This window comes from Macaca thibetana, chromosome 17 (genome assembly GCF_024542745.1).
Source record: "Macaca thibetana thibetana isolate TM-01 chromosome 17, ASM2454274v1, whole genome shotgun sequence".
In the NCBI taxonomy this organism is placed as follows: domain Eukaryota; kingdom Metazoa; phylum Chordata; class Mammalia; order Primates; family Cercopithecidae; genus Macaca; species Macaca thibetana.
This window is the reverse complement of record NC_065594.1, coordinates 15,924,884-15,949,929: the sequence shown is the minus strand read 5'-3', so window position 1 is coordinate 15,949,929 and position 25,046 is coordinate 15,924,884. Positions and strand designations below refer to the sequence as shown.

Below are 25,046 nucleotides of genomic sequence, written 5' to 3'. Positions count from 1 at the left end.
TATTAGGAGTTTAGTCCATTTTTAAAAGTTGTTTAGTCCCCCGCCCCGCCGGACAGAGTTTCACTCTTCTTGCCCAGGCTGGAGTGCAATGGCGCGATCCCGGCTCACTGCAACCTCTGCCTCCCGGTTAGAGCGATTATCCTGCTTCAGCCTCCCGAGTAGCTGGGATTACAGACGTGTGCCAACACACCCGGCTACTTTTTAATTTTTTTTAGTAGAGACTGGGTTTCAGCATTGTTGGTCAGGCTGGTCTCGAATTCCTGACCTCAAGTGATCCACCTACTTCTGCCTCTTACAGGCATGAACCACCGCCCTAGCCAAAATTTATTTATTTTTATTTTATTTTTTTTTATTTATTTATTTATTTTTTGAGACAGAGTCTCGTTCTGTCTCCCAGGCTGGAGTGCAGTAGCGCGATCTTGGCTCAGGTTCAAGCGATTCTCTTGCCTCAGCCTCCTGAGTAGCTGGGATTACAGGTGCACGTGACCTCACCCGGCTGATTTTTGTGTGTTTAGTAGAGACGGGGTTTCGCGATGTTGTCCAGGCTGGTCTCGAACTCCCGGGCTGAAGCGATCCACCTGCCTTGGCCTCCTAAAGTGCTGGGATTACTGGCGTGAGCCACACCCCACCTGGCCCTTTCCCTTTTTTTTTTTTTTTTTTTTTTTTTTTTTTTTTTTTTTTTTTTAATGACTTGACACAAAGCAAAGCTTTGGGGTTCACCAAAAATCAAAGCAAAACTGTTTTACCTGGAAAATCTTGTTTTCTGTCATCAGAAGTTGTGCTTTAGTTCAGCTGTGTAGACACCCAGTGGTGGTTATGTGAACTTAGGTGAATAGATTAACAATAATTTTTGTCATCACTCTCAGAGCAAATGTTTTCTATTTTATTTATTTATTTATTTATTTATTTATTTATTTATTTAGACAGGGTCTTGCTCTGTTACCCAGGCTGGAGTACAGTGGTGTGATCATGGCTCACTGCAGCCTCTTTCCCAAGCTTAAGTGCTCCTCCTGCCTCAGCCTCCCGAGTAGCTGGGACTACAGACGTGTACCACTATGTTGGACTGATTTTTTTTTCTTGCCTTGGTAGTGACAAGGTCTCACTATGTTGGCCAGACTGGTCTCAAATTCCTCAGATCAGATGATCCTCCCACCTGGGCCTCCCAAAGTCCTGGGGTTACAGGTGTGAACGACCATGCCCAGTCTTATCTCAGAGCAAATGTTATGCACCATCTCTGGGCTAGGCAGAGTGAGCTTTAACCCTGGCAGCACATTTGACTCGTCTGGGAAGCTCCAAAAATGGGGACCGTGCCTCACTCTAGACCACTTAATCTGTCTCAAGCGAGTGGGTCACAGGCATCCCACAGTTTCAAGCTCCGCAAGTTACTTTTGTGCAGCCAGGATGAGAACTCCTGTAGTTACAAGAAAGAAGGTTTTCAAGAGTGCATAGTTGCTTAAGGGCTGGTGGCATTGGAATTGGCATCTGGAAAATGTATCCTGAGGCATTTGGAGGATATTAATAAGAGGATTTTATTTTTTTCTCATCCAGGCCAGAGTGTAGGCGTGATCTCGGCTCACTGCAACGTGCACCTCCCGGGAGCGATTCTCCTCCCTCAGCCTCCTAAGTAGCTGGGACTATAGGCACGCGCCACCACGCCTGGCACAAAACTCAAAACATCGTTGTTTTTCAAAGTTAAGTTGCAATCTGAACTTGAAATTTTATCAGTGAACTTTATATTCTGTTAGTTTGAAATCCATTTGTCTCTCTGCAACTTTGAATCAGTCTTTATCCATGCATAATTTTGAAACCTCATTCATTGGTTATTTGGAAAATCAAGTTGTGAGAGTTACAAAGATCTTTTAAATGTCAATACATTTCATTAAACAATATCAAAAAATCGATTTTTCAGTGTCACCAGCAATCTCGTCAGAAAAAGCCTTTGAATAATAGTAGTCACATAAAAGTCCATTGAAATTATAACCTTATGGGTTCAAATTTTATTATTAGCCAGTTTTCCCAGCACCATTTAACATGGGAAGTTGTTTTTCTTGAAGTGATTGGCTTACTTTGTTATTTTTAAGCAAGCACGAAATACTTGTTTGAATATCTATAATTTGCTTATCAGTTCTTTTTTCAAGTAGAAATGGAAAAAGCAGCTGATTCCTTTGCATCTAAAAAACAAACAAGGGCTGTGCCCTGGTAAAAAAAAAAACCATCATATTTTAGTATTTAGCAGAAATGGTTTATAAATTCCCTTCTCTTTCCACCAAATATTAAAAGCGTGTATCCAAGGAGTGAGGTTTGGTTTTGTTTTTGTTTTTTGTATCAAACATGCTAGATAATGTGTCTTTTTATTATTGTTATTTTAGTTTAATTTATGGGATACATGTGCTGAACGTGCAGGTTTGTTACATACATATAGATGTGCCATGGTGGTTTGCTGCACCCATCAACCCGTCATCTAGGTTTTAAGGCCTGCATGTGTTAGGTATTTGTCCTAATGCTCTCCCTCCCCTTGCCCCCAACAGGCCCCAGTGTGTGATGTTCTCCTCCCTGTGTCCATGTGTTCTCATTGTTCAACTCCCACTTAGGAGTGAGAGCATGTGCTGTTTGGTTTTCTGTTCCTGTGTTAGTTTGTTGAGGATGGTGGTTTCCAGAATCATTCATGTCCCTGCAGAGGACATGAATTCATTCTTTTTTACGGCTGCATAGTATTCCATGGTGTATATGTGCCACCCTTTCTTTATCCAGTCTATCACTGGTGGCCATTTGGGTTGGTTTCAAGTCTTCATTATTGTAAATAGTGCTCCAGTAAACATATGTTACATGTGCATGTGTCTTTATAGTAGAATGATTTATAATCCTTTGGGTATATACCCAGTAATGGAATTGCTGGGTCAAACAGTATTTCTGGTTCTAGATCCTTGAGGCATCGCCACACCATCTTCCACAATGGTTGAACTAATTTACACTCCCACCAACAGTGTAAAAGTATTCCCATTTCTCCACAGCCTCACCAGCATCTGTTGTTTCTAGACTTTTTAATGATCGCCATTCTAACTGGCGTGAGATGGTATTTCATTGTGGTTTTGATTTGCATTTTTCTAATGACCAGTGATAATGAGCTTATTTTCATATGTTGGCCTCATAAATGTCTTTTGAGAAGTGTCTGTTCATATCCTTCACCCACTTTTTGATGGGGTTGTTTTTTTCTTCTAAGTTGCTTGTAGATTCTGGATATTAGACCTTTGTCAGAAGGATAGATTGCAAAAATGTTCTCCCACTCTGATGATAGCTTCTTTTGCTGAGCAGAAGCTCTTTAGTTTAATTAGATCCCATTTGACAATTTTGGCTTTTGTTGCAGTTGCTTTTGGTGTTGTAGTCATGAAGTCTTTGTCCATGCCTATGTCCTGAATGGTATTCCTTAGGTTTTCTTCTAGGGTTTTTATGGTTTTAGGTTTTATGTTTAAGTCTTTTATCCATCTTGAGTTAATTTTTGTATAAGATGTAAGGAAGGGGTCCAATTTCTGTTTTCTGTGTATGGCTAGCTGGTTTTCCCAGCGCCATTTATTAAATAGGGAATCCTCTCCCCATTGCTTGTTTTTGTCAGGTTTGTTGAATATTAGATGGTTGTAGATGTGTGGTGTTACTTCTGAGGCCTCTGTTATGTTCCATTGGTCTATATATCTGTTTTGGTACCAGTAGCATGCTGTTTTGGTTACTGTAGCCTTGTAGTGTAGTTTGAAGTCAGACAGCGTGATGCCTCCAGTTTTGTTCTTTTTGCTGAGGATTGTCTTGGCAATACAGGCTCTTTTTTGGTTCCATATGAAATTTAAAGTAGTATTTTCTAGTTTTGTGAAGAAAGTTAATGGTAGCTTAATGGTAATAGCATTGAATCTATAAGCACTTAGGGCAATATGGCCATTTTCACAATATTGATTCTTCCTATCCATGAGCATGGATTTTTTTTTCTATTTGTTTGTGTCCTCTTTTATTAGTAAGGATTTTTTATCAGCAGACATGATTATATCTGTGATTTGTAAAGTCAGCTGTATAGTGAACTAGCCCAGTGGGCAGGCTATTAAAATAATTCAGAGGAAAAATGAGAACAGCAACAGTGGTGATAGAGAAGAGATTTTTTTAAAATTTTTTTTTTCTCTCTGGGGATGTTAAATATTTTTGAAGAAAGGGAGTAATAATTGTAACTTGCAAATGTGTTTTGCCCTACCTCGTTAAAACTACTTTTCAGCAGTGAGTGGATAGGTTGTAGCACATGAATTTTATTGTTACACATTATTAAAAAATGTCTTAAAAATATATATGTCTTAAAAAGATAAGTGATTTTCCTTGTTAATTATTAAATATGTAATCTCTTTTTTCTCTTAATAGCCTTATGTTAATATTGGGGTTTTATTGTTTTTGCTTTTCAGTACTGTAAGATTGATGTTAAGGACATGGTGTTCACCCCACTTCATCAGCGTACATAATTTATCTCTTCTTTTGGACCCTTATTTTATGCCATAATGGTAAGCTGCAGCTCAGTATGTTCAAATTTGTGTTTTAGAATGTTCTCTTCCTTCATCTTCATAAAGATATTTGTACTGTAGATAAAGAAATACTCTTGTAAGCTGTACAAGTTATCCCAACTGGGAAATTACTTAGCAATCACATTGCAAAATCTTCTCTATAAAATATGTTCCCCACTAATCAGTGTTATAATTATCACATTCATCCATCTATCTGTTCTTGTGTTTATGAAGTATTAAAAATATTTACTACTATCTGCTTTACCATATTCCAAATCGTTGGCAAGGAGGATGGGTGTAAATACAAACAGTTTTGGGGAGTATAGATTTCTCATATTTTAAAGCTTTTCTTTAGATTTTATTAAACTTTGAAAATAAATGTAACCTGCTAACTGCACATAACGTATTTCAGGCAGCATCAGTGCTGAGCTTCTAAAGGCACATTTCTGTTCACTGACTTAGAGTCACTAAACATACTTAGGAGTAGGCATTTAACTTTTGCCATTAAGAAATGACAGACTAAAGGAGAAAAACACTTTTTAATGTTTTAGAGAAGCAGCAGCATATGACAGAGAATAAATGAACATTGACCACCATGTTATTTATTTAGGTAACCCCTGTTCTGCATCAAATCTTCAGAAAACATCCATCTTCCTTATCCTCTTGGGTTCTTGCCTATCCACTCCTCCCCTATTAGAGAAAAGTAGAAATATCACAGTGGGGTTCTGACCACACCTTATATTTTGCATCTATATTACCTAATCATTTTCCTCTTAAGTATTTGAAGGAGGTAATGAATGAATGATGCTTTTATTTATGTATGTAGACATGTCTCTCTAGACCCTTTGAAGTTTTAATTTCAGAAGACGAAATATTTACTTGAGATGTTGACTGTTTAAAATTGTCCTAGACTATATATATTTGATTGTGTTTATTATAATTTTTTGATACAAACTCTAAACTTTTATGGGCAATATTTAAAAGAACCTTCTGTATTTGTGAAGTGTATATGTACAGAATTATGTTTTCATGGTGGAAAATAGGATCAGGGAAAATGGGATTCAGGAATCTTAACTTGAATCCTGGGAACCAGTTTCATTGGGAATCTGCTCCTTATAAGATTTTTTTTTTGGCGGGGAGAGAGACAGAATCTCACTGTATTCTCCAGGCTGGTCTCGAACTCCTGGTTTCCCACCTCAGCTTCCCAAAGCTTTGGGATTACAGGCATGTGCCACAGTGCCTGGCCAAGATTTTTTAACAAAGCAAATTGGTGTAGATTTGTTACAACTGAACGTTTTGAAAAGATGGCAGATTTCAGACTTTCTTCACTTATCATATTTAGATATTTGATAATATGGATTGTTTTTTATTGAACAGTGCAAGAAGGCCCACTATTTTTGGAATTATACAAATTCTCCATCCTTAGGACTAGGTGGTCACTTAAAAGTTCCCATGATTTCCAAAGGGTGGCAGTATTTGTTTTTCCCCCTTGCCCTCCTGGGACTTTGGTGGGTGGTAGGAGTTTTTACCCACATGCAATTTGGTAGGTTGAGGTATTGGAATCTACAAAATAAGACAGAAGAATTTAAGTCCTTTTAAATAAAAACTGAAAGTTCTGTGCCTCTGAATAAAATTTAAAAATGACTATCATTGTGAATGAAAAATACTATAAAACAAAAAATGAGAAAGAGAACCACTGGTGGTATATTTAGGGTTTTTTGTTTGTTTGTTTTAGACTTGAGTTTTGCTCTTTTTGCCCAGGCTCTAGTACAATAGCACGATTTGGGCTCACTGCAACCTCTGCTTCCTGGGTTCAAGTGATTCTTCTTCCTCAGCCTCCTGAGTAGCTGGGACTACAGGCGCGTGCCACCACGCCTGGCTAATTTTGTATTTTTAGTAGAGATGGGGTTTTACCATGTTGGCTAGGCTGGTCTTGAACTCCTTACCTCAGGTGATCCTCCTGCCTCGACCTCTCAAAGTGCTGGGATTACAGGCGTGAGCCACCATGCCTGGCCATGTTTGATTTTGTTTAGGACCTAGTGCTTTTATTCATATGTGTCTTTAGAAATGAAAGCTTTACAAATGAAGAAATAGCATAGCTTCACCATATTTTTTCCTCGTCTCTAAGAAATGAGTGGATAGGGATCTCAAACCTTACATGTAGTAACAGTAAAATATTTCATCAATTCTGAGGTTCATTTTCTTTTATATTTTAATATTACTGAATTGATGAGTTGATACTCGAATATCTTACAATTTATAGCTTTTTTTTTTCTGTCTTAATGTTACACAAAATAATGATGCATGCTTTCAGTGGCATCTTAAATTCATTGAAACATGGCAATGATAGCCATCATTTATTGCATTCTTTCTAGGCACTGAGCTAGAGATGTTATAGGTTTTTTGCATTAATATATTAGCACTTTCTAAGTTAATGTTAAGTGCCAGTACAACCCCACTCCCAATTTTCAAGATTTTTAGCAAATTAGGAGAGTTTAGCCTTTGCTTCATTTTGATTGTATACTTTATGGCCAGTAAATTTTTTTGAACGGTGCTCTTAAAAATTAAAGTCTATGAAGTGATGATAGCTGCTATATCCAAACCTCCCCTATGTTAACCTCACAAATACTGACCAGAGAGACCGTGTTAGCATTCTTATTTAGTTTGTTGTTAGTAATCAGGTACCCAAGACTCATATTTTTTCTTTGGTGTATATATTGATCATAGAGTGGAGTGGAGGAGACAAATAAAGGAGAATATATTAGACCTGTTTTAGAAAACATTAGAAATGTTAAATGTATATTAAATTTTTTTTGTGGAAATAACTAATGTTGCCAAATATACTATTTACTTTTTACAGCAACAAGCTTTAGAACTAGCTTTGGATCGTGCAGAGGTGAGGTGTGACTAAGTTACATATTGAAATAGTGTTGTCTTTAACTGACAAAAGCTCAGTTTTAAGAGATTTTTGTATGTGGTTTTTAAAGGAGCACATTATTATTTTAGGACAAGTATGCATATCATTTTGCTATAAATATATAAAAATACCAGGTGATATTTGGATCACCTATTACTTGGAATCCTCAAGATAATAATGTTATGGAATAAAACTTACTTGAACAAGGATATAGAATTTCCAAAATTGTATTTTCCTGTTTTGACAAGTTTTCTAATTACTCAAAGGAAAAAATAGCTAAGGTATACAGTATAATATTTTTCATACATTAAGCATATTTTGAACAACTATAAAATATATTGATAATATTTCTGACCTGTGAAAGTCATGGTTGTGAAACTATGATTTTGCTTATGGCAATGAAATACTCTGCTAAAGTGTAGTGCAGTTCAAATTTCATTTGTTTGAAACTTATCTTTATATGTTAAGTAGTTTTTCCTACAAGATGTAATTCCGAGACTTAAGTGACTGAATAGCCTTTTTAGCCTTACTTATGTTTTAGATATACTCAATACAGTTGTTCATAGTCAAAAGCAAAAGGCTAGCTATTCTCATAAACTTTTGTTTTTTAGTATGTCATTGAAAGTGCCCGACAGAGACCTCCTAAAAGGAAATACCTATCAAGTGGAAGGTATGAATAATTAATTGGTAACATCTTAGATTCATTGAAATATGATGATGGCCACCTTTTATTGCATTCCTAGTAGGCACTGAACTAGAAATTTTATAGGTTCTTTGCATGTATTAGGAATTTCTAAGTTAATGTTAGCTACTATATTCAGCTCCACCCAGTTTTTGGGAAATTGAGGAAAAAATGCTAAAATTTAGGAAAAAATTAAATAACATTCATGTCATGATGATTACTATAGTAACATTTTATATGTTTGTTTCATTAAATTTATTTAGAAAATCTGTATTTCAAAAACTTTATGACTTGTATATTGAAGAATGTGAAAAAGAACCTGAGGTTAAGGTAAGTATATATTTTTATTGTGTTGTAGCTTTTGAAATGTAGAAGAGAGTAATTTGGAGGAGTTAGATTTGGAGTATTATTTTTGTGTGTGTGAGTGAACTAACATCTTTTTTAGCCAGATACTAGTCAGTTCTGCAGCTGACCCAGAGCTCTGGCTAATGTGGCCCCAGGCGGAGATCACCTGCTGAGGTAGGAGTGAAGGAACAGTTATATTGAATAACAGACTGTCTCACTAGGAAGTGATGAGCAAAGACACAGTATATATTATCTCTTGCTTCTTCTTCGTCTGAGAAGTGATTTACCAATTTATAGCAGTAACCTGTTTTCTCATGATGATTTGAACTGGAAAGCCAGAGCTATTACAGAGCATGTATGAAATTCAAGTACAGTAATAAAAAGTGAGCTTGCTCATAAAACGAGTTCATGGCCAATTTAACTTAATTCATTTTTATTTAGCAAAAGATGTGGGTAGTAGAAATGTAACAGAAGTTGATCTATTGATGTCTTTGAGCCCTCGGGTTGGAAGAGCCTTAAAGGTCTCTATGAGCTTTTGTTGTCTGTCTTTAAAAATGAATACAGTTTTACTATTCAGGCCAGAAACAGTGGAATTCCAGTAGTGTCTAACTTTAAAATCTTCATATTAGGAAAAAAATTATTTTTAAACTTATAAATCTTACAGTATGTTTTTCATAAGTTTTACTGATATATACGTGACATACAATAAATTGTACATGTTTAAAGTATATATTTTTTAAGTTTTGACATGTGCATTGTAGATAGAAACACCCATGGAATCATCACTACAAACAATATAATGTACATATTCATCACGTCAGTGACAGAACTAAAATAAGAGAGCTGCATATATGAAGATTCTAAATTGGAATTGGCAAGCTGCTCTCCACCAGCTAAATGTTCCTACTACATGTTTTTATAAATGAATTTTTATTAGAACCCATCACACCTGTTGGTTTGTATATTATCTAGGGCTGGCTTACAGGTACAAAGACAAATTGAGTGTTGCAGCACAAACTATTTGGCCCACAAGCATAAAATACTGTCTGACCCATTAAGAAAGAAAATTTTCAACCTCTAGTCTAGATGGGATCAACTCCGCGGTAGCTAATTTGTTTTGTTGAAGAGGTACACATACTATAAAAATTTATCTAATTCTGTCTTAAGTCAAATTATGAGGGGTTTCGCTACACTGAAAAGACTAACATTTTTAGCCTCTCTTTACTAGTTTAACATCAAGGTGGTTAAATGTTGTTTGCCTTTTTAAAAAATTTTCAGATTGCTTAGTGTTTTCATTCTATGGTGATGACAGATTAAGAATTTATCACTTCTCTCTGTATGTGTGTATGATACATGTTTAATATATATTTACTAAATATAAGATATTCAAGACATTTTGGTTTTTTTTGAGATTCTGAAAAAATATTCTATTTACTGTTATCTTTGCTAAATGAGATTTGATGACATGATTTGTTAAATCTGTAAGTAGGTTTTATTTTAAATCATACGCATTTTTAAAATCATGGACTTTGTTGTGGTTTTTAAGGTGCTGTTGAATTGGATTTACAGAATATGTCCAAATTGTTCATCTTATCAATTAGATATTTTTAGATTCAACATTTCAGCTTAGAGCTGTTGAAGTTTGTATCTTATTTAGCCTATAAAATATTTAAGAAATGTGCACTTCTTAGATACAACCAAAGAGAATGCTCCATATTCTTTAGGTTAGACTTACACTTAATGGAAACTATATACTTCTGTGTTTTATATATTTGCATTTAATGATTTTATATTCTACTTATTTAAATATTTTTATTAAGTATTCAAAAGTGTTTTATATTTAAGTGCTTTTATTGTCTTGGAGGTCACCAGTTTTTAAAATATGAATTAATTTGCTTGAAACATAGTAGTAGATAAAAATTAAGTTTACATAGCTGTCCCATATGTAGTGGCTACAGTTTTGTGAGCCTTCTTCATTTATTCAGAATCATAATGCGGAAAGAGCACCAAAAGGTTACTTCAAGCCTGATTTTGTTAAATCATAGCATTATTTATTAAGGTTATACTGGATTATTTTCATGAGCTCTGCCTCTTTTTAAAGCAGAAATTAAGAAGAAATGTGAACTTGTTAGAGAAGCTTGTTATGCAAGAGACTTTGTCATGTTTAGTGGTCAATCTGTACCCAGGAAATGAGGGATATTCTCTGATGCTCAGGGGAAAAAACGGATCAGGTAAGACCCTCTAGAGCACAGCTGCCACAAAATTCTTTTGCCAGGCAGGATGTGCTGTTTTTTTAAAGTAGTTTTTTAACCTGCTAAAGCATTTGTCCTTCAGATAGTGATGACTTAGTGATAAAAACAGATTTTGATCCCAATTTTCTTCCTTATGATATGTTTTGGTAGAATATTAGAAATTATTTATCTTATGGTTATCTTTCCTGAGTGTGCATTTTAGAAGTATTCTAATTGATATGTCTTTGAAGTCCAATTATAAAAGCATCTCAGAACCAAAGGAAAGGTTAAAAAAAAAAAAGGAAAATTATAGAAACGTAACTTACAGATAATTAAAATAGAATTTCCTTTCATTCTATTGCTATTTATATTTTAAGATAGTATACCGTGTTTAAAGATAGGTAATCCTGCAGTTTGAATATGAGTCTGAAATCTTCAAAATTAAGCAGACTTGCTGCCTTTTGAGTAATTTTCACATATTAAAAATATTTCTATTGAATATGAGCATTTCTGTTAATGGTGAGTATGAAAATAATTTAAAAATATACTCTTCAGTTTCATTAAAGAGATAAAAAATTTAATAATGATGATAATGTGAGTTCTACAAGGAACTCTCATAGCTAGAATTTTGTGTGTGTGTTGATAATTAGTTGTAAAGTGTAACACCAAGAGAATTTTGTTCTAAAAGTGACCACTTTTCAGATAACACACCAAAGTGTCCTCTGATTTCCAGATTAGATTAATTGGTCTTCAGTGAACTTTCAGTTACTTTGACATTGGAATTTTATCATATTCTGATTATTTTGCTTTGGGCTGTGATTCAGATTGTGATGTTATGCCAGATGTTTTTTCATAATGTGTTAGGTTTCCCCCCCCCCCCTTAAATAAAGGACATTAGGAGGGCCTTTTGGTTTTGGTTTTTTTTCAATCCTTGCTTTGTTGAAATGCCTTTTGGTTTTATTATAGACCTTTTTTTGAAAAGCCATTTGAATTATACAGCTAAGCTTTCAGTGAGCGTCATCATTTTCAAACTTTATGTTTTAAATTAAGATTCTGAGACCATTCGACTGCCCTATGAAGAAGGAGAGTTGCTTGAATATTTGGATGCAGAAGAATTACCTCCTATTTTGGTCGATCTCCTAGAAAAATCTCAGGTACAAAATTTTTGTCTTTAAAATGTCTTTATATTTGTTATATGTATATGATATATATATGTCATATTTTTCTGTATGTATACATATATGTATATAAATGACTATATGATGTTTCGTGACAGATGATGTTTAATTTCTATCACTGTTCCCAACAGCCTTTAGAACACGAAATGAGGCTGGGCTTTGGTGGCTCATGCCTATAATCCCAGCACTTTGGGAGGCTAAGGCAGGAGGATCACTTGAGCCCAGGAGTTTGAGCTCACTACAGTCTCAAACCCCTGGGCCCAAGTGATGCTCCTGTACCACTGCAGGACTAGAGCAGGAAGGATTAGAGAAGGAAGAGGTAAACCAGAATTGCAGTGATTGCACCACCGCACTCCAGTGTGGGCGATAGAGCAAGACCCTGTCTCTGAAACTAATAATAATAGAAGATGAAATGAGACATGTATAGCTATCTGGAAATGGATTTATTGTGTGATCTTTAACCTTCAGGGTATACTGAAACATATAGACGTAGTTCTTCTAAAATAGTTAGAACAATTAGCTCATCAACTGGAAATTTCCATATAGTTACAATTAAGAAATTATGAAAGAAACTACTTTGAATATTTATGAAGTTTTTCACTTGAGGGCCAGAAACTGACCTTTACATCTGTACTTCTCTTTACATCTGTACTTCTCTTCACATCTGTACTTCTCTTCATAGCTTGCCTAGATAAGCACTCCCTTGCCCTGTTCTACTTCCTTCTTACTGCCTTAACACCAGCCATACTGTGTACTCTACTGAGGAAAAAGAAGACATCACATGAGAGCTCTCGTTTCTTCCTAGCACCAGTCGACTAGCATCCCTACCTCTCTCTTCATATCTGCTTGCCTTCCTGTTAAAATAGTTGATGTGTACTGTTTATAGGCATCCATCCCCTCCACTTGTTTTCTGGATCCTCCCCTTCCTTCTCAAGGACTTAAAATTATAACCTCTCTTTTTTTTCTATTTCTCTTTGTCTACTAAATGCAGAATGCAAGTATACTGTGTTAGAGGTTGAGTATCTCAAATCTGAAAATATGAAATCCACAGTGTTCCAAAATCTGAGCACTGACATGACACTTAAAAGAAATGCTAATTGGAACATTTCAGATTTCAGGTTTTTTGATTAGGGCTGCTTAACCTAAGTATAATGCAAATATTTCCAGCTCCAAAATGCTTCTGGTCTGAAGCACTTCAGATAAGGGATATTTAACCTGTATGTCTCAAATTAAAAAAAAAAGTCTTCCCTTTTCCAACTACTGCTCTTGTTACTCTTGACAGCAATGCTACTCAAAGAATTTATAGTCATTTCCTTTTTTGCACATCCCATTCTTTCCACCACCCATCTCATTTGGCATCATGACGTCATTCTGCAGACGTTGCATTTGTCAAAGTTACCAATGATCTCCATATACTGAATAATTGGTCACTTTTCTGTTCTCTTCTTAATTGGCCTCTTAGCAAAGATCAGTGGATATAACTACGTCCTGCTTGAAATGCCTTTCTGTTGACTTCTGAGACATCATTTTCCTGGTTTTCCTCTGCCTTCTCTAATCCTTCGGTCTTTTTTACTATAATCCCTGTTCCATCCATAAACGTGTGTGTTTTCAGGTTCAGTCCTTGGCCCTCTGTTTTTCTTTAGTAATATTCTCCCTGAATGATTTCAGCCAGTTTCATGTGTTTTTAAAATATTACTTCCTCTATTGCTTATATGCCTCACCATGGCCATTCCACCAAGCTCCTAACTTACATACTTACTTGGATATATAATAGGTTCCTCAAATTTAACATGACAAAAGCAGAACTTTATTTTACCTCCCAAACCAGTTTTATCACCAGCCTTTTCAGTCTAACAGATGACCCTATCCTCACCTTCCACATTCAGTCCATCAGCAAATGCCAGATCTCTCTTTAAGATACATGGTTGTGCCCAGTGCTCTGAACAAAACCCTTGCTTTCCTGTTTGTCTTCATCTTTTTTTTTTTTTGAGACGGAGTCTTGCTCTGTTGCCCAGGCTGGAGTGCAGTGGCTGGATCTCGGCTCACTGCAAGCTCCGCCTCCCGGGTTTACGCCATTCTCCTGCCTCAGCCTCCCAAGTAGCTGGGACTACAGGCGCCCGCCACCTCGCCCGGCTAGTTTTTTTGTATTTTTTAGTAGAGACGGGGTTTCACCATGTTAGCCAGGATGGTCTCGATCTTCGGACCTCGTGACCCGCCCGTCTCGGCCTCCCAAAGTGCTGGGATTACAGGCTTGAGCCACCGCACCCGGCCTGTCTTCATCTTCTAAATGTCATCCTCACTCACTACATTCCATCCATCCTTGTTTCATTTCCACAATAAAACACTCCAAGCTTGTTCCTACAGTAAGAACTTCTCATGTGTTACTCCCTCTGTCTGGAATGATCTGTCCCTAATGTATCTGGCCCTTTCTTGTGATTCAGATCTTAGGTAAAACCTAAGGTTTTTATCTGCACATACAATCCAGATTGACCCTTCCCTATTTGATTTCCTTTATAGAATTCATCACTATCTAAAATTATTTTGTTCTGTTTACATGTTTATTATCTGTCTTCCCACAGCTGAGTGCAAATGTTGTCTGACTACTGTATCTATGAAGCTGTACCTGGATAGTGCCTTGCACATAGTACGCATTGTAGTTGCTCAGTAAATATTTATTAAAAAGAATGACAATAAGAATGACATAACATGGAGACCACAGTACCCACTAAAAGTTTTGAATGGGTGAAAAACATACTATGAGTGACTGTGGCAAGTCATAACTAGAAATACTTCAGTGATAACAGTTCTTACATTTGGGCATAGAAAGGACTGAAAAACTATTTTTCCTTTTTTTTTTTTTTTTTTTTTGAGACGAAGTCTCGCTGTGTCACCCAGGCTGGAGTGCAGTGGCCCAATCTTGGCTCACTGCAAGCTCCACCTCCCAGGTCACGCCATTCTTCTGCCTCAGCCTCCCGAGTAGCTGGGACTACAGGCGCTCACCACCACACCCGGCTAATTTGTTTGTATTTTTAGTAGAGAAGGGGTTTCACCATGTTAGCCAGGATGGTCTCTATCTCCTGACCTTGTGATCCACCCACCTCGGTCTCCCAAAGTGCTGGGATTACAGGCGTGAGCTACCATGCCCAGCCTGAAAAACTATTTTTCATTTGAATTTTATGTTTAGCTTCCCTCCTATTAATAAAGGCTAAGGGCAAAGATTTTATTTCTGAAAATTTTATCAGAGCAAATATAGAAGTTATATCTAGAAGCTGAAACACTGGCAAGGTTGATTGGCAATTTATAACAATGATAAACTTTATAGTAATGGCAAAGTTAGCAAAATGTAACAGTAAGCCAGTGAGCTGCAGAAGAACAGCTCACTGTTCCAAGGATCAAGAACAGTTCCAAGGATCTGTAACATAATAGTACGTAAATGCCAAAAGTCAATTGACTTGGTAGATGCCAAAGTCAATCTATAATTAGAAACTGTTAAATAGTTTTAAATTGCTTCTTGTGTCATAGTGATGAACATAAAATACTTCCTCTGAAGAGGTTTACACAGTGTTAAATCTACCAAGGAAATCTACTAAAGAGTGCATACATGAGTGGCCAGAAATGTTGCATGAATGTAAAGGATGCGAAATGTTTGATATAAACTACTTATTTAGACTTTTGGGAAAAAAAATGACATTTACATATTTTTACCCAAACAGGTTAATATTTTTCATTGCGGATGTGTCATAGCAGAAATACGTGACTACAGGCAGTCCAGTAACATGAAATCTCCTGGTTACCAAAGTCGGCACATTCTCTTACGTCCAACAATGCAGGTAAGGATGTTTAAGATATACTATTTTAGATTTTAGTTGGAAGTTTCATTTATCGAATGTCTTCATATGTTTGTGCATAAATTAATGAGTTTTTTAAATGTTTATTTCTTCTAGACTTTAATTTGTGATGTACATTCAATAACAAGTGATAACCATAAATGGACCCAGGTTAGTTGTTTTGTTTTTTAATCTCAAACAGGCAAAATATAGGATGAAAAAAACTTATCATTAAGCAAAAGTGATTTTCTGCTTATTTTTATTCAATAATTAAGTTTGATGCTCTATGTGAAAAGCTGGTATTCCTTTATGAGATCTGGAAGTTAAGGGTCTCTTTATACATGTAGTAATCCCTCAAGTTGCCTAAGATCATTTTAGGGTGAAGCTGGCCTAATATGCTCAATGAGATAAAACTTAGTCTTTATCTCCTTTCAAATAGAAGAAAAATGTTTTTACCTTGACTACAAATAGATACTGGTTTTTTTTTTTTTAAATAATTCAAGTTTCTAACCCAGCCTAGCCTATCTTTCTTTGCCATTTATACTGGTTGCCTTGAAATGAGAGGAACTCTCTTACCCCTGAGAATAACCAGTTAACCCTCCAGTTCTGGCTCAGTGATATATGAGGGGACTTCAGAAAGTTTGTGGAAAACTGGGATTAAAAGATAAAAAATATAAACTTTTCTTCTCAGTATAAGCTCCATTAAGTTCAAGAAGCTTGTAAATGATACCATTTATTTAGTCCACCCCTAAAGAACTGAGGGTCCTGGGAACTGAACCATATCAATGCAATCAGTTTTACATTATTAACTGAAGAAAAATGGGTACTTTTTAAACTTTTTTTTTTTTTAAGATTAGGAAACAAGAAGTCGGAAAGAGCCAAATCTGGACTGTAAGGTGGATACCTAATGGTTTCCCATCAAAACTCTTACAAAATTTCTCTTTTTTGATGAGAGGAATGAGCAGAGGCATTGTGGTGCAGAACGACTCTGGTGAAGCTTTCCCAGGCATTTTTCTGCTGAAGCTTTGGCTAACTTTCTCAAAACACTCATAATAAGCACGTTATCATTCTTTGTTCCTGCAGAAAGTCAACAAGCAAAATGTCTTGAGCATCCCAGAAAACTGTTTCCATGATCTCTGCTCTTCACCTGTCTGCTTTTGCTTTGACTGAACCACTTCTGCCTCTTGGTAGCCATTGCCTTAATTGTGCTTTATTATCTTCGGTATTATACGGGAAAGAATGCTTTAGTATGTTGGTCCTACTTGTTGAAAATTTCCATGGAAAGCTCTGCTTTTTCAGCTGATCTGGATGCAGTGGTTTTGGCACCCATCGAGTGGAAAGTTTACTCAACTTTAATTTTTCTGTCAAAATTACTCAAGCTGAACCAGTTGAGATGCCTATAGTGTTGGCTTTTGTTTCTGCTGTTAATCATTGGCCCTCTTCAATTAGGTTACAAACGAAATGAATTTTTTTCCTCGTAAATTGATGTGGATGATCTGCTGCTGCAGGCTTCATCTTCAACATAGTCTTGTCCCTTCTTAAAACAAGTTACCCATTTGTAAACTGCTGCTTTCTTTGAGGCATGCTTCCCATAAACCTTTGAAAAAGCGTCAATGATTTCACAATTCTTCCATTCAGGCTTCACCATCAATTTGATGTTTGTTGTTGCTTCAGTTTTAGCAGAATTCATGTTGCTCTGGTAGAGGCTGTTTTCAAACTGATGTCTTATCTTTCTTAGTGTTTCAAACTAGGCTCTGTTCAGACATGTTATAACAGCTTAGTACATATTTATTTTGGTGCAAAAAGGTTTGAAACCTATGTATAGTTTTTTCTTAATACTCATTTTTCATAAACTTTTTTTTTTTTTTTTTTTTTTGAGACGGAGTGTCGCTCTGTCGCCCAGGCTGGAGTGCAGTGGCCGCATCTCAGCTCACTGCAAGCTCCGCCTCCCGGGTCTACGCCATTCTCCTGCCTCAGCCTCCCGAGTAGCTGGGACTACAGGCGCCCGCCACCTCACCCGGCTAGTTTTTTTTGTATTTTTTTAGTAGAGACGGGGTTTCACCGTATTAGCCAGGCTGGTCTCGATCTCCTGACCTTGTGATCCGCCCGTCTCGGCCTCCCAAAGTGCTGGGATTACAGGCTTGAGCCACCGCGCCCGGCCTTTTCATAAACTTTTAAAGACCCCTTGTATGTGAGATGCCTACTCAAAAAAGTGTTCAGTTGTCTGTGACTATAGTGAGGAATAATTACTAAGTCAAAAGAAAATATCAGTAATGGTAGTTATCCTTTCTGTGACATGATTATAAAATAAGCTTCAATTCATCAGTAACTACCAAGTAGTGTTTTGGTTTGGGCTATAATGTTATCATCTGAAAAAAGATTAAAAGCTATCAAAAGAATATTAGACAACCGAAAAACTCATTGGTTACCATCAGAGGATGCTAGGGCATCAGTTTCTTACTCTGAGGATTGATAAAGGAGAGAATATAATATTTATTCTGCCCTTCTTATTATGAACTGTATTTTAGGCAGCCAAGTAAGTGAGGGAAAATTCTTAGGAAAATTTCCAGCTAATAGGTGTAAAAGAAATGATAGACTTTTGAAAAATAAAAGTTTGAAAGTGTTAATGAAGTAATGAATCTAGACAACAGTAATTCTTGGATGTGAAAACTATTAGATGATAGGTTAATGGGAAATTTTGTAATGTAGCAATCTGATTAAACCCACTGATTGAAGATGGAACAGTTAATTATTGTGTACCTCCCGGTTTGATGCAAGAGACATACAACAGTAGTAATAGCACCAATAAAGAACTCTTGTCCAAAAAAAAAAAAGGAGCCCATATTAAATCAAGCCACTAGTTGTAACTAGCAGTTTATAGGAATTCAGTGAATGAAATAAACTCTTAAGTAACACAACGAGGAGGAAACCAGCCAGATCTAGTTAATGGACGTGAGAAAGCAATTGGTTAATTCTAACAAATTATTATTTAACAATATTATTAATTGATTCACTTAAAAAAATAGCCTTAGCTATCAAGATATTTCAGAGGTTAAGCAAAGTAATAGGATTCAGTAAAGTACATTATGTGATAACAGTAAAGAGCCTGTATGTACTTTGGAATTGGGTATATAGAGTTCACTCAATATTAGCAGAGTCATTTTTATTCTTGTAATATAGTTGAGTATAGGATGGGACTATTCACGGTTACTAAAAAATGCCATAACCCTTTACGACCCTATAGGTTTTGTGAGAGCAGAATATTTTGTTTTGCTCACTACTTTATCCCCAACTCCTGTAAAGGTGCCTAACACATCATAGGTGCTCAAATACTTTCTTGAATTAATGAGTGGCCACTCTTACAATCTGACCATTCCATACTCTACAAATTATAGGCATACCTCGGAGTTATTGTGGGTTCGATTCCAGAGCACTGCAGTAAAGCAAATACTGCGATAAAGCAAGTCACATGAACTTTTTGGTTTCCTAGTGTATAAAAAGATTACATTTACACTATATAGTTGACCTTGAACAACACAGAGGTTAGGGGCAGTGGCCTTTGTACGGTCAAAAACCCATGTATAACTTCTGACTCCTCTTCTAATACTTTACTAATAGCCTACTGTTGACTGGGAAGCCTTACTGGATTTTGTTTTTTTGTTTTGTTTTGGAGACGGAGTCAGGTTGTAACTCAGGTTGCAGTGCATTGGCACAGTCTCAGCTCACTGCAACCTCTGCCTCTCAGGCTCAAGTGATCCTCCCACCTCAGCCTCCTGAGTAGCTGGGACTATAGGTGCATGCCACCATGCCCAGCTAATTATTTTTATTTTTGGTAGAGACAGGATTTCACCATGTTGCCCAGGCTGATCTCGAACTCCTGAGCTCAAGTGATCTGCCCGCCTGGGACTCCCAAAGTACTGGGATTACAGATGTGAGCAACCATGCCTGGTGATTAACATGTATTTTGTATGTTATATGTATTGTGCTCTGTATTTTTACAGTTAATTGTTAGAGAAAAGAAAACATTAAGAAAATCATAAGAAGAGAGAATTTGTTTACTATTCAATAAGTATATCATATTAAAGGTCTTCATCCTCATCATCTTCACATTGAGTAGGCTGAGGAGGAGGAAGAAGAAAAGTTCATCTTGCCAGTTCTCTTGGCAACTTCCAGAGATCGAGACCATCCCGGCCAACACGGTGAAACCCCGTCTCTAAAAATACAAAAATTAGCCAGACATGGTGTTGTGTGCTTGTAGTCTCAGCTACTCAGGAGGCTGAGGCAGGAGAATCACGTAAACCTAGGAGGCGGAGGTTGCGGTGAGCTGAGATCACACCACTGCACTCCAGAGCAAGACTCTGTCTCAAAAAAAAGAAAAGAAAAAAACTCCTGTGTAAATGGACCTGCATAGTTCAAATCCATGTTGTTCAGGAGTCTACTGTAGACTATTAAGGGTGCTATAGCATTATGTTTAAAAAAACAACTTATATACATTAATTTAAAAATACTTTATTGCTAAAAAATGCCAATGATCTTCTGAACCTTCAGGGAGTCATAACCTTTTTGCTTGTGGAAGGTATTGCCTAGATATTAATGACTGCTGACAGATCAGGATCTGACAGATTGGGATGGCAGTGGCAGTTTTTTAAAAGACAACAGTGAAGTTTGCCCCATCGATTATTTCTTTCATGAAAGAGTTCTTTATAGCATGTGATGTAGTTTTACCCTACAGTAGAACATCTTTCAGAATTGAAGTCAGTCCTCTAAAACCCTGCCACTGCTGTGTTATCACCTAAGTTTATGCAATAGTCTAAATATTATGTTGTCATTTCAACAATGTTCACAGCCAGGAATAGATTCTATCTCAAGAAACCACTTTTGCGGGGTGCAGTGACTCATGCCTATAATCCCAGCACTTTGGGAGGCCAAAGCAGGCAGATCACAAGGTCAGGAGTTCGAGACCAGCCTGGCCAATATGGTGAAACTCTGTCTCTGGTAAAAATTCAAAAATTAGCCGGGCATGGTGGTGGTACCTGGCAGGAGAATTGCTTGAACCCAGGAGGCAGAGGTTGCAGTGAACTGCGCCATTACACTCTAGGCTGGGTGACAGAGGGAGACTCTGACTCAAAAAAAAAAAAAAAAAAAAAAAACAAAACTCTTTCTATGGTCACCCATAAGAAGCAACTCATCCATTCAAGTTTGATCATGAGATTGTAGCAATTCAGTCACATCTTCAGGCTCTCTACTTCTAATTGTATTTCTCTTGATATCACCACAACTGCAGTGACTTCTTGTCCTGAAGTCTTGAACCCCTCAGAGTCATCCATGAAGGTTGGAATAAACTTCTCCCAAACTCATATTAATGTTTCTATTTTGACCTCCTCCCATGAATCATGCATGTTCTTCGTGACATCTACAATGCCAAATCCTTTCCAGAAAGTTTTTAATTTACTTTGCCCAGATCCATCAGAGGAATCACTATCTATGGCAGCTAAAGCTTTACAAAATGTATTTTTTAAATATTAAGACTTAAAAGTCAAAGTTACTCCTTGATCCATGGGCTACAGAGTGGATATTGTGTTGGCAGCTATGAAAACATTACCCCTTGTGTGTCTTCATCAGAGCTCTTGGGTGACAAGGCCATTGTTAATGAGCAGTAGTATTTTCGAAAGAATCTTTTTTTTTCTGAACAGTGGGTCTCTGTAGTGGCCTTAAAATATTCAGTAAACCTTGTGGTAAACAGATGTGCTGTCATCCAGGCTTTGTTGTTCCATTTATAGAGCACCGATAGAGTAGTAATTCTTAAGGATTCTAGGATTTTCAGAATGGCCAAATAAGCATTGGCTTCAGCTTCAAGTCACCAGCTGCATTAACCCCCAACAAGGGAGTCAGCCTGTTCTTTGAAGCTTTGAAGCCAGACATTGACTTCTCTCTAGCTATGAAAGTTCTGGATGGCATATTCTTCTAGTATCAGGCTGTCTTATTTAATTTGAAAACTTGTTGTTGAACCACCTTCATCAGGTATCTTAGATCTTCTGCATAACTTGTTGCAGTTTGTATATCAGCACTTGCCGCATCACCTTCCACTTTTGTGTTATGGAGACAGCTTCTACTCTTAAACCTCATGAACTAGTTTTCTGCTTCAAACTTTTCTTCTGCAGCTTCCTCACCTCTTTCACATCATAGAATTGAAGAGAATTGGGATTTGCTCTGGATTAGGCTTTGGTTTAAGGAAATGTTGCAAGTAGTTTGATCTTCTATCCAGATCATTTAAACTTTCTCTGTATCAGCAATAAGGCTGTTTTGCTTTTCTATCTGTTATGGATGTTCACTGGAGTAGTGCTTTTAATTTCGTTTATGAACTTTTCCTTTACATTCACAACTTGGCTAACTGGTACAAGAGGCCTAGCTTTCACTGTTGTAGCTGTTTATAGGCCTTTCTCACTAAGCTTAATCATTTCTAGCTTTGGATTTAAAATGAGAGATGTATGACTCTTCCTTTCACTTGAACACTAAGAGGCCATTTTTTGCCTAATTTAAATATTATAATATTTCTAGAGGTAAGGAGTCCTGAGAAGGAGAAAGACAGGGGAGATCCCACACTGGGGAGTGGTGGATCGGTGAAGCTGTCAGAGAACATACATCATTTCTTGATTAAGTACACATTGAATATCACAGATCACCATAATATATTTAATAATAATGAAAAAGTTTGAGATACAGAAAGAATTACCAAAATGTGACACAGACACAAAATAAGTGTGCTGTTGGGAAAATGGTGCTGATAGCCTTGCTCAGTGCAAAATTGCCACAGATCTTCAATATGTAAAAAGTGCAATATTTGTGAACCACAATAAAACGAGATATACCTGCATTGAATTTCCATTAGAAGTTTCTTTATGCTGTCTAGTTTCTAAACGTTTGCATGCACACTAACATTGGCACCTGAAATACCGTGTTTTACTGTAGTTCTTAGCAGAATTCCAGGGAATATTTCTAGATTAAGCTATGTATGATTACATATTTGCAAATCTTAAATCTGGCATTGACATATGCTCTTACACATTTCAGGAAGACAAACTTCTGCTTGAGAGCCAGCTCATCCTAGCTACAGCTGAACCACTCTGTCTTGATCCTTCTATAGCAGTCACCTGCACTGCAAACAGACTGCTCTATAACAAGCAAAAGATGAACACTCGCCCAATGAAACGGTAATTGCCTTTGTGGAAGGGTGAACCAAAAGACACAAGTAGCTGTAAATTTTGCTATTTATAGTATCTTTTCCCTCCAGGGTATGGTTGCTCTGATTTTGGTGGAGAAGGGCAGAGATGGCGTCTCTCTTTGTTGCCCAGGCTAGTCTTGAACTCTTGGCTTCAAGTGATCCTCCCACTTTGGCTTCCCAAATAGCTGGGATTATAAGCATGACCAACTACACCAGCCTCTGATTATTTTTTTTTTGAAAATAGGATTTTTAATGGTCTTATTTTATATTTTTTTGTAAAGCATTATTATTTTTTAATGTTCTATGCTTCAGATTGAACTGATGCATTTTCTGCAGTCTTTTAAAGAATAAACTTTTTCTAAGTTGATAGTCTGTTTTCCAAAAAGGTAAAGAGGCTGAGATCAAATATGAACAGAAATAATAATTTTTTCATTATTTTCCTAATAACAAATGACTGATTTAATTGTTGTTAATCCTACTTTTAAGGAAAGATTTTGTAATTTCAAGATTTGAGAAAATATGATCATAGAAGAAGTCAGTTAGTTATAAACTGAATCTAGGCACACCTACCTTGTGTTTTTGAAACAAACCAAGCTTATTCCTCCCTTGGCATCTTTTAAAAATGTCTCTTCAAATACTCATTCCTTGATCTTTCAGAATATTTTCTTTTCCCCACCCTCCATGGGAAACATGAGGGAATTTTTCCCCAGTAGTCACTGTGAGAACCTCTTTGAGCTCCTGGAGATAAAACCCCCAAAAGTGTGGGGGCTCCCAGTGACTAGATCCCCCTGGAGTTTTGAATCTCTCAGATACGTCCACACTAGGCCTCCAGCAGTTCGTCAGTTATACTTGAGGTTCCCTACCCTGGCACTGGTTCCTGAAGAGGTTTGTGCTAGTGGGTTTCTGCTTCAGCAAGCCATGATGGTCTGCGTTATTGGTTTCTCCAAGTTTGGGGCAGTGGTTTGTCTTGTGACCACATCTCTTTGATGGATCTAAGAAGAATCGTTAATTTTTATGTTTATTCAGCTTTTTACTTGTTAGGATGAGGTGGGAACTTCCAGAGTCTTACATGCCTGTACCCGAAACTGGAAATTATCCCCTTCACCTTCATCTTTCCATAGCTAGTTCCTTCTCATCATTCCTGTCTCAGCTCACATGTCATTTTTTCAGGCTCTTTTCCTCCCCTTCCTCCTCTCTCACTTCCCTGCCCTAGTGTTGCCCTCCTTATCCCGTATTCTCCATGGTACTCTGTTTTTTATCTTACTGCTTCTTGGTATCTGAAATCTGAAATTATTTTATCTGTTTACTTGTGAATGTCTCCTCCCCCTCTGGACTTGATAGCCTGTGGTGATGGGAATTTTGTTTCTTATTCATTTTTATTTCACCTAGTCCTAGTTCCTAGGACTGTGCTTGGCATGTGGCAGTGTTCTATAAACATGATTTGTACATACTCAGCAGTGACTAGTTTCAACTCACATATATTACGAGCTTAGTGCTGTTTAGTTCAAATTTCTTAACATTTCAGGTGTTTCAAGAGGTATTCCAGATCCTCTCTGAATCGGCAGCAAGATCTGTCTCATTGTCCACCTCCTCCTCAGCTGAGGTTACTTGATTTCTTACAAAAAAGAAAGGAAAGAAAAGCAGGTCAGCATTATGACCTCAAAATTTCTAAAGCAGGAAATGTAAGTATATGTTTTTTAAATGAAGCTTATTATGCCCAAAAACCTGTCTTATTTAGCATTTTTTCTGTATATTTATATTGTTTTTAATTTTTCAGTGTGTAGATATGTGGAAACGGAGTCCCTGTAATTTGGCCATACCTTCTGAAGTAGATGTAAGTCGGTTCATGAATTTTTTTTTTCATGTAGTTTCTAAGTTTTACCATTCGTTTGCTTATACCTTGAGAAAACAACAACAAAAAACTTCTTTTAAAAACAAAGTGATTTAGATCATACTCTTTTTTTTTTTTTCCTGCCTCAGGTTTATTTGTACAAATAGCACAGGAGGACCCCAGTCCCATGCAGATGGCAGCCCGGAGGCGGGGGGGGGTGTCGCACCAGTCCTTCTGTCCTCACGTTGGCAGACAGAGATATCTACTCTAGCCTTTATAGGGTCTGG

The 25,046-nt window shown here is 36.9% G+C and overlaps 2 protein-coding genes across 29 annotated transcripts in view; both read left to right on the top strand.

Moving 5' to 3' along the window:
* Window positions 1-25,046, top strand: part of ALG5 (ALG5 dolichyl-phosphate beta-glucosyltransferase) — a 109,251-nt gene that overhangs the window by 1,367 nt on the left and 82,838 nt on the right. The window lies entirely within an intron of this gene.
* The window catches only part of SUPT20H (SPT20 homolog, SAGA complex component), a 49,256-nt gene that overhangs the window by 1,400 nt on the left and 22,810 nt on the right, over window positions 1-25,046 (top strand). For 14 of the 28 annotated variants that reach the window (XM_050766059.1, XM_050766056.1, XM_050766065.1 and 11 more), the window contains exons 2-12: window positions 4,431-4,526; window positions 7,387-7,422; window positions 8,055-8,113; window positions 8,389-8,455; window positions 10,572-10,701; window positions 11,752-11,855; window positions 15,593-15,709; window positions 15,824-15,877; window positions 22,778-22,917; window positions 24,454-24,610; window positions 24,706-24,762. In XM_050766059.1, the coding sequence (XP_050622016.1) occupies window positions 4,524-4,526; window positions 7,387-7,422; window positions 8,055-8,113; window positions 8,389-8,455; window positions 10,572-10,701; window positions 11,752-11,855; window positions 15,593-15,709; window positions 15,824-15,877; window positions 22,778-22,917; window positions 24,454-24,610; window positions 24,706-24,762 (924 nt within the window). In that variant the 5' untranslated portion in view covers window positions 4,431-4,523. The other 14 variants (XM_050766046.1, XM_050766064.1, XM_050766058.1 and 11 more) reach the window with 5 other exon arrangements.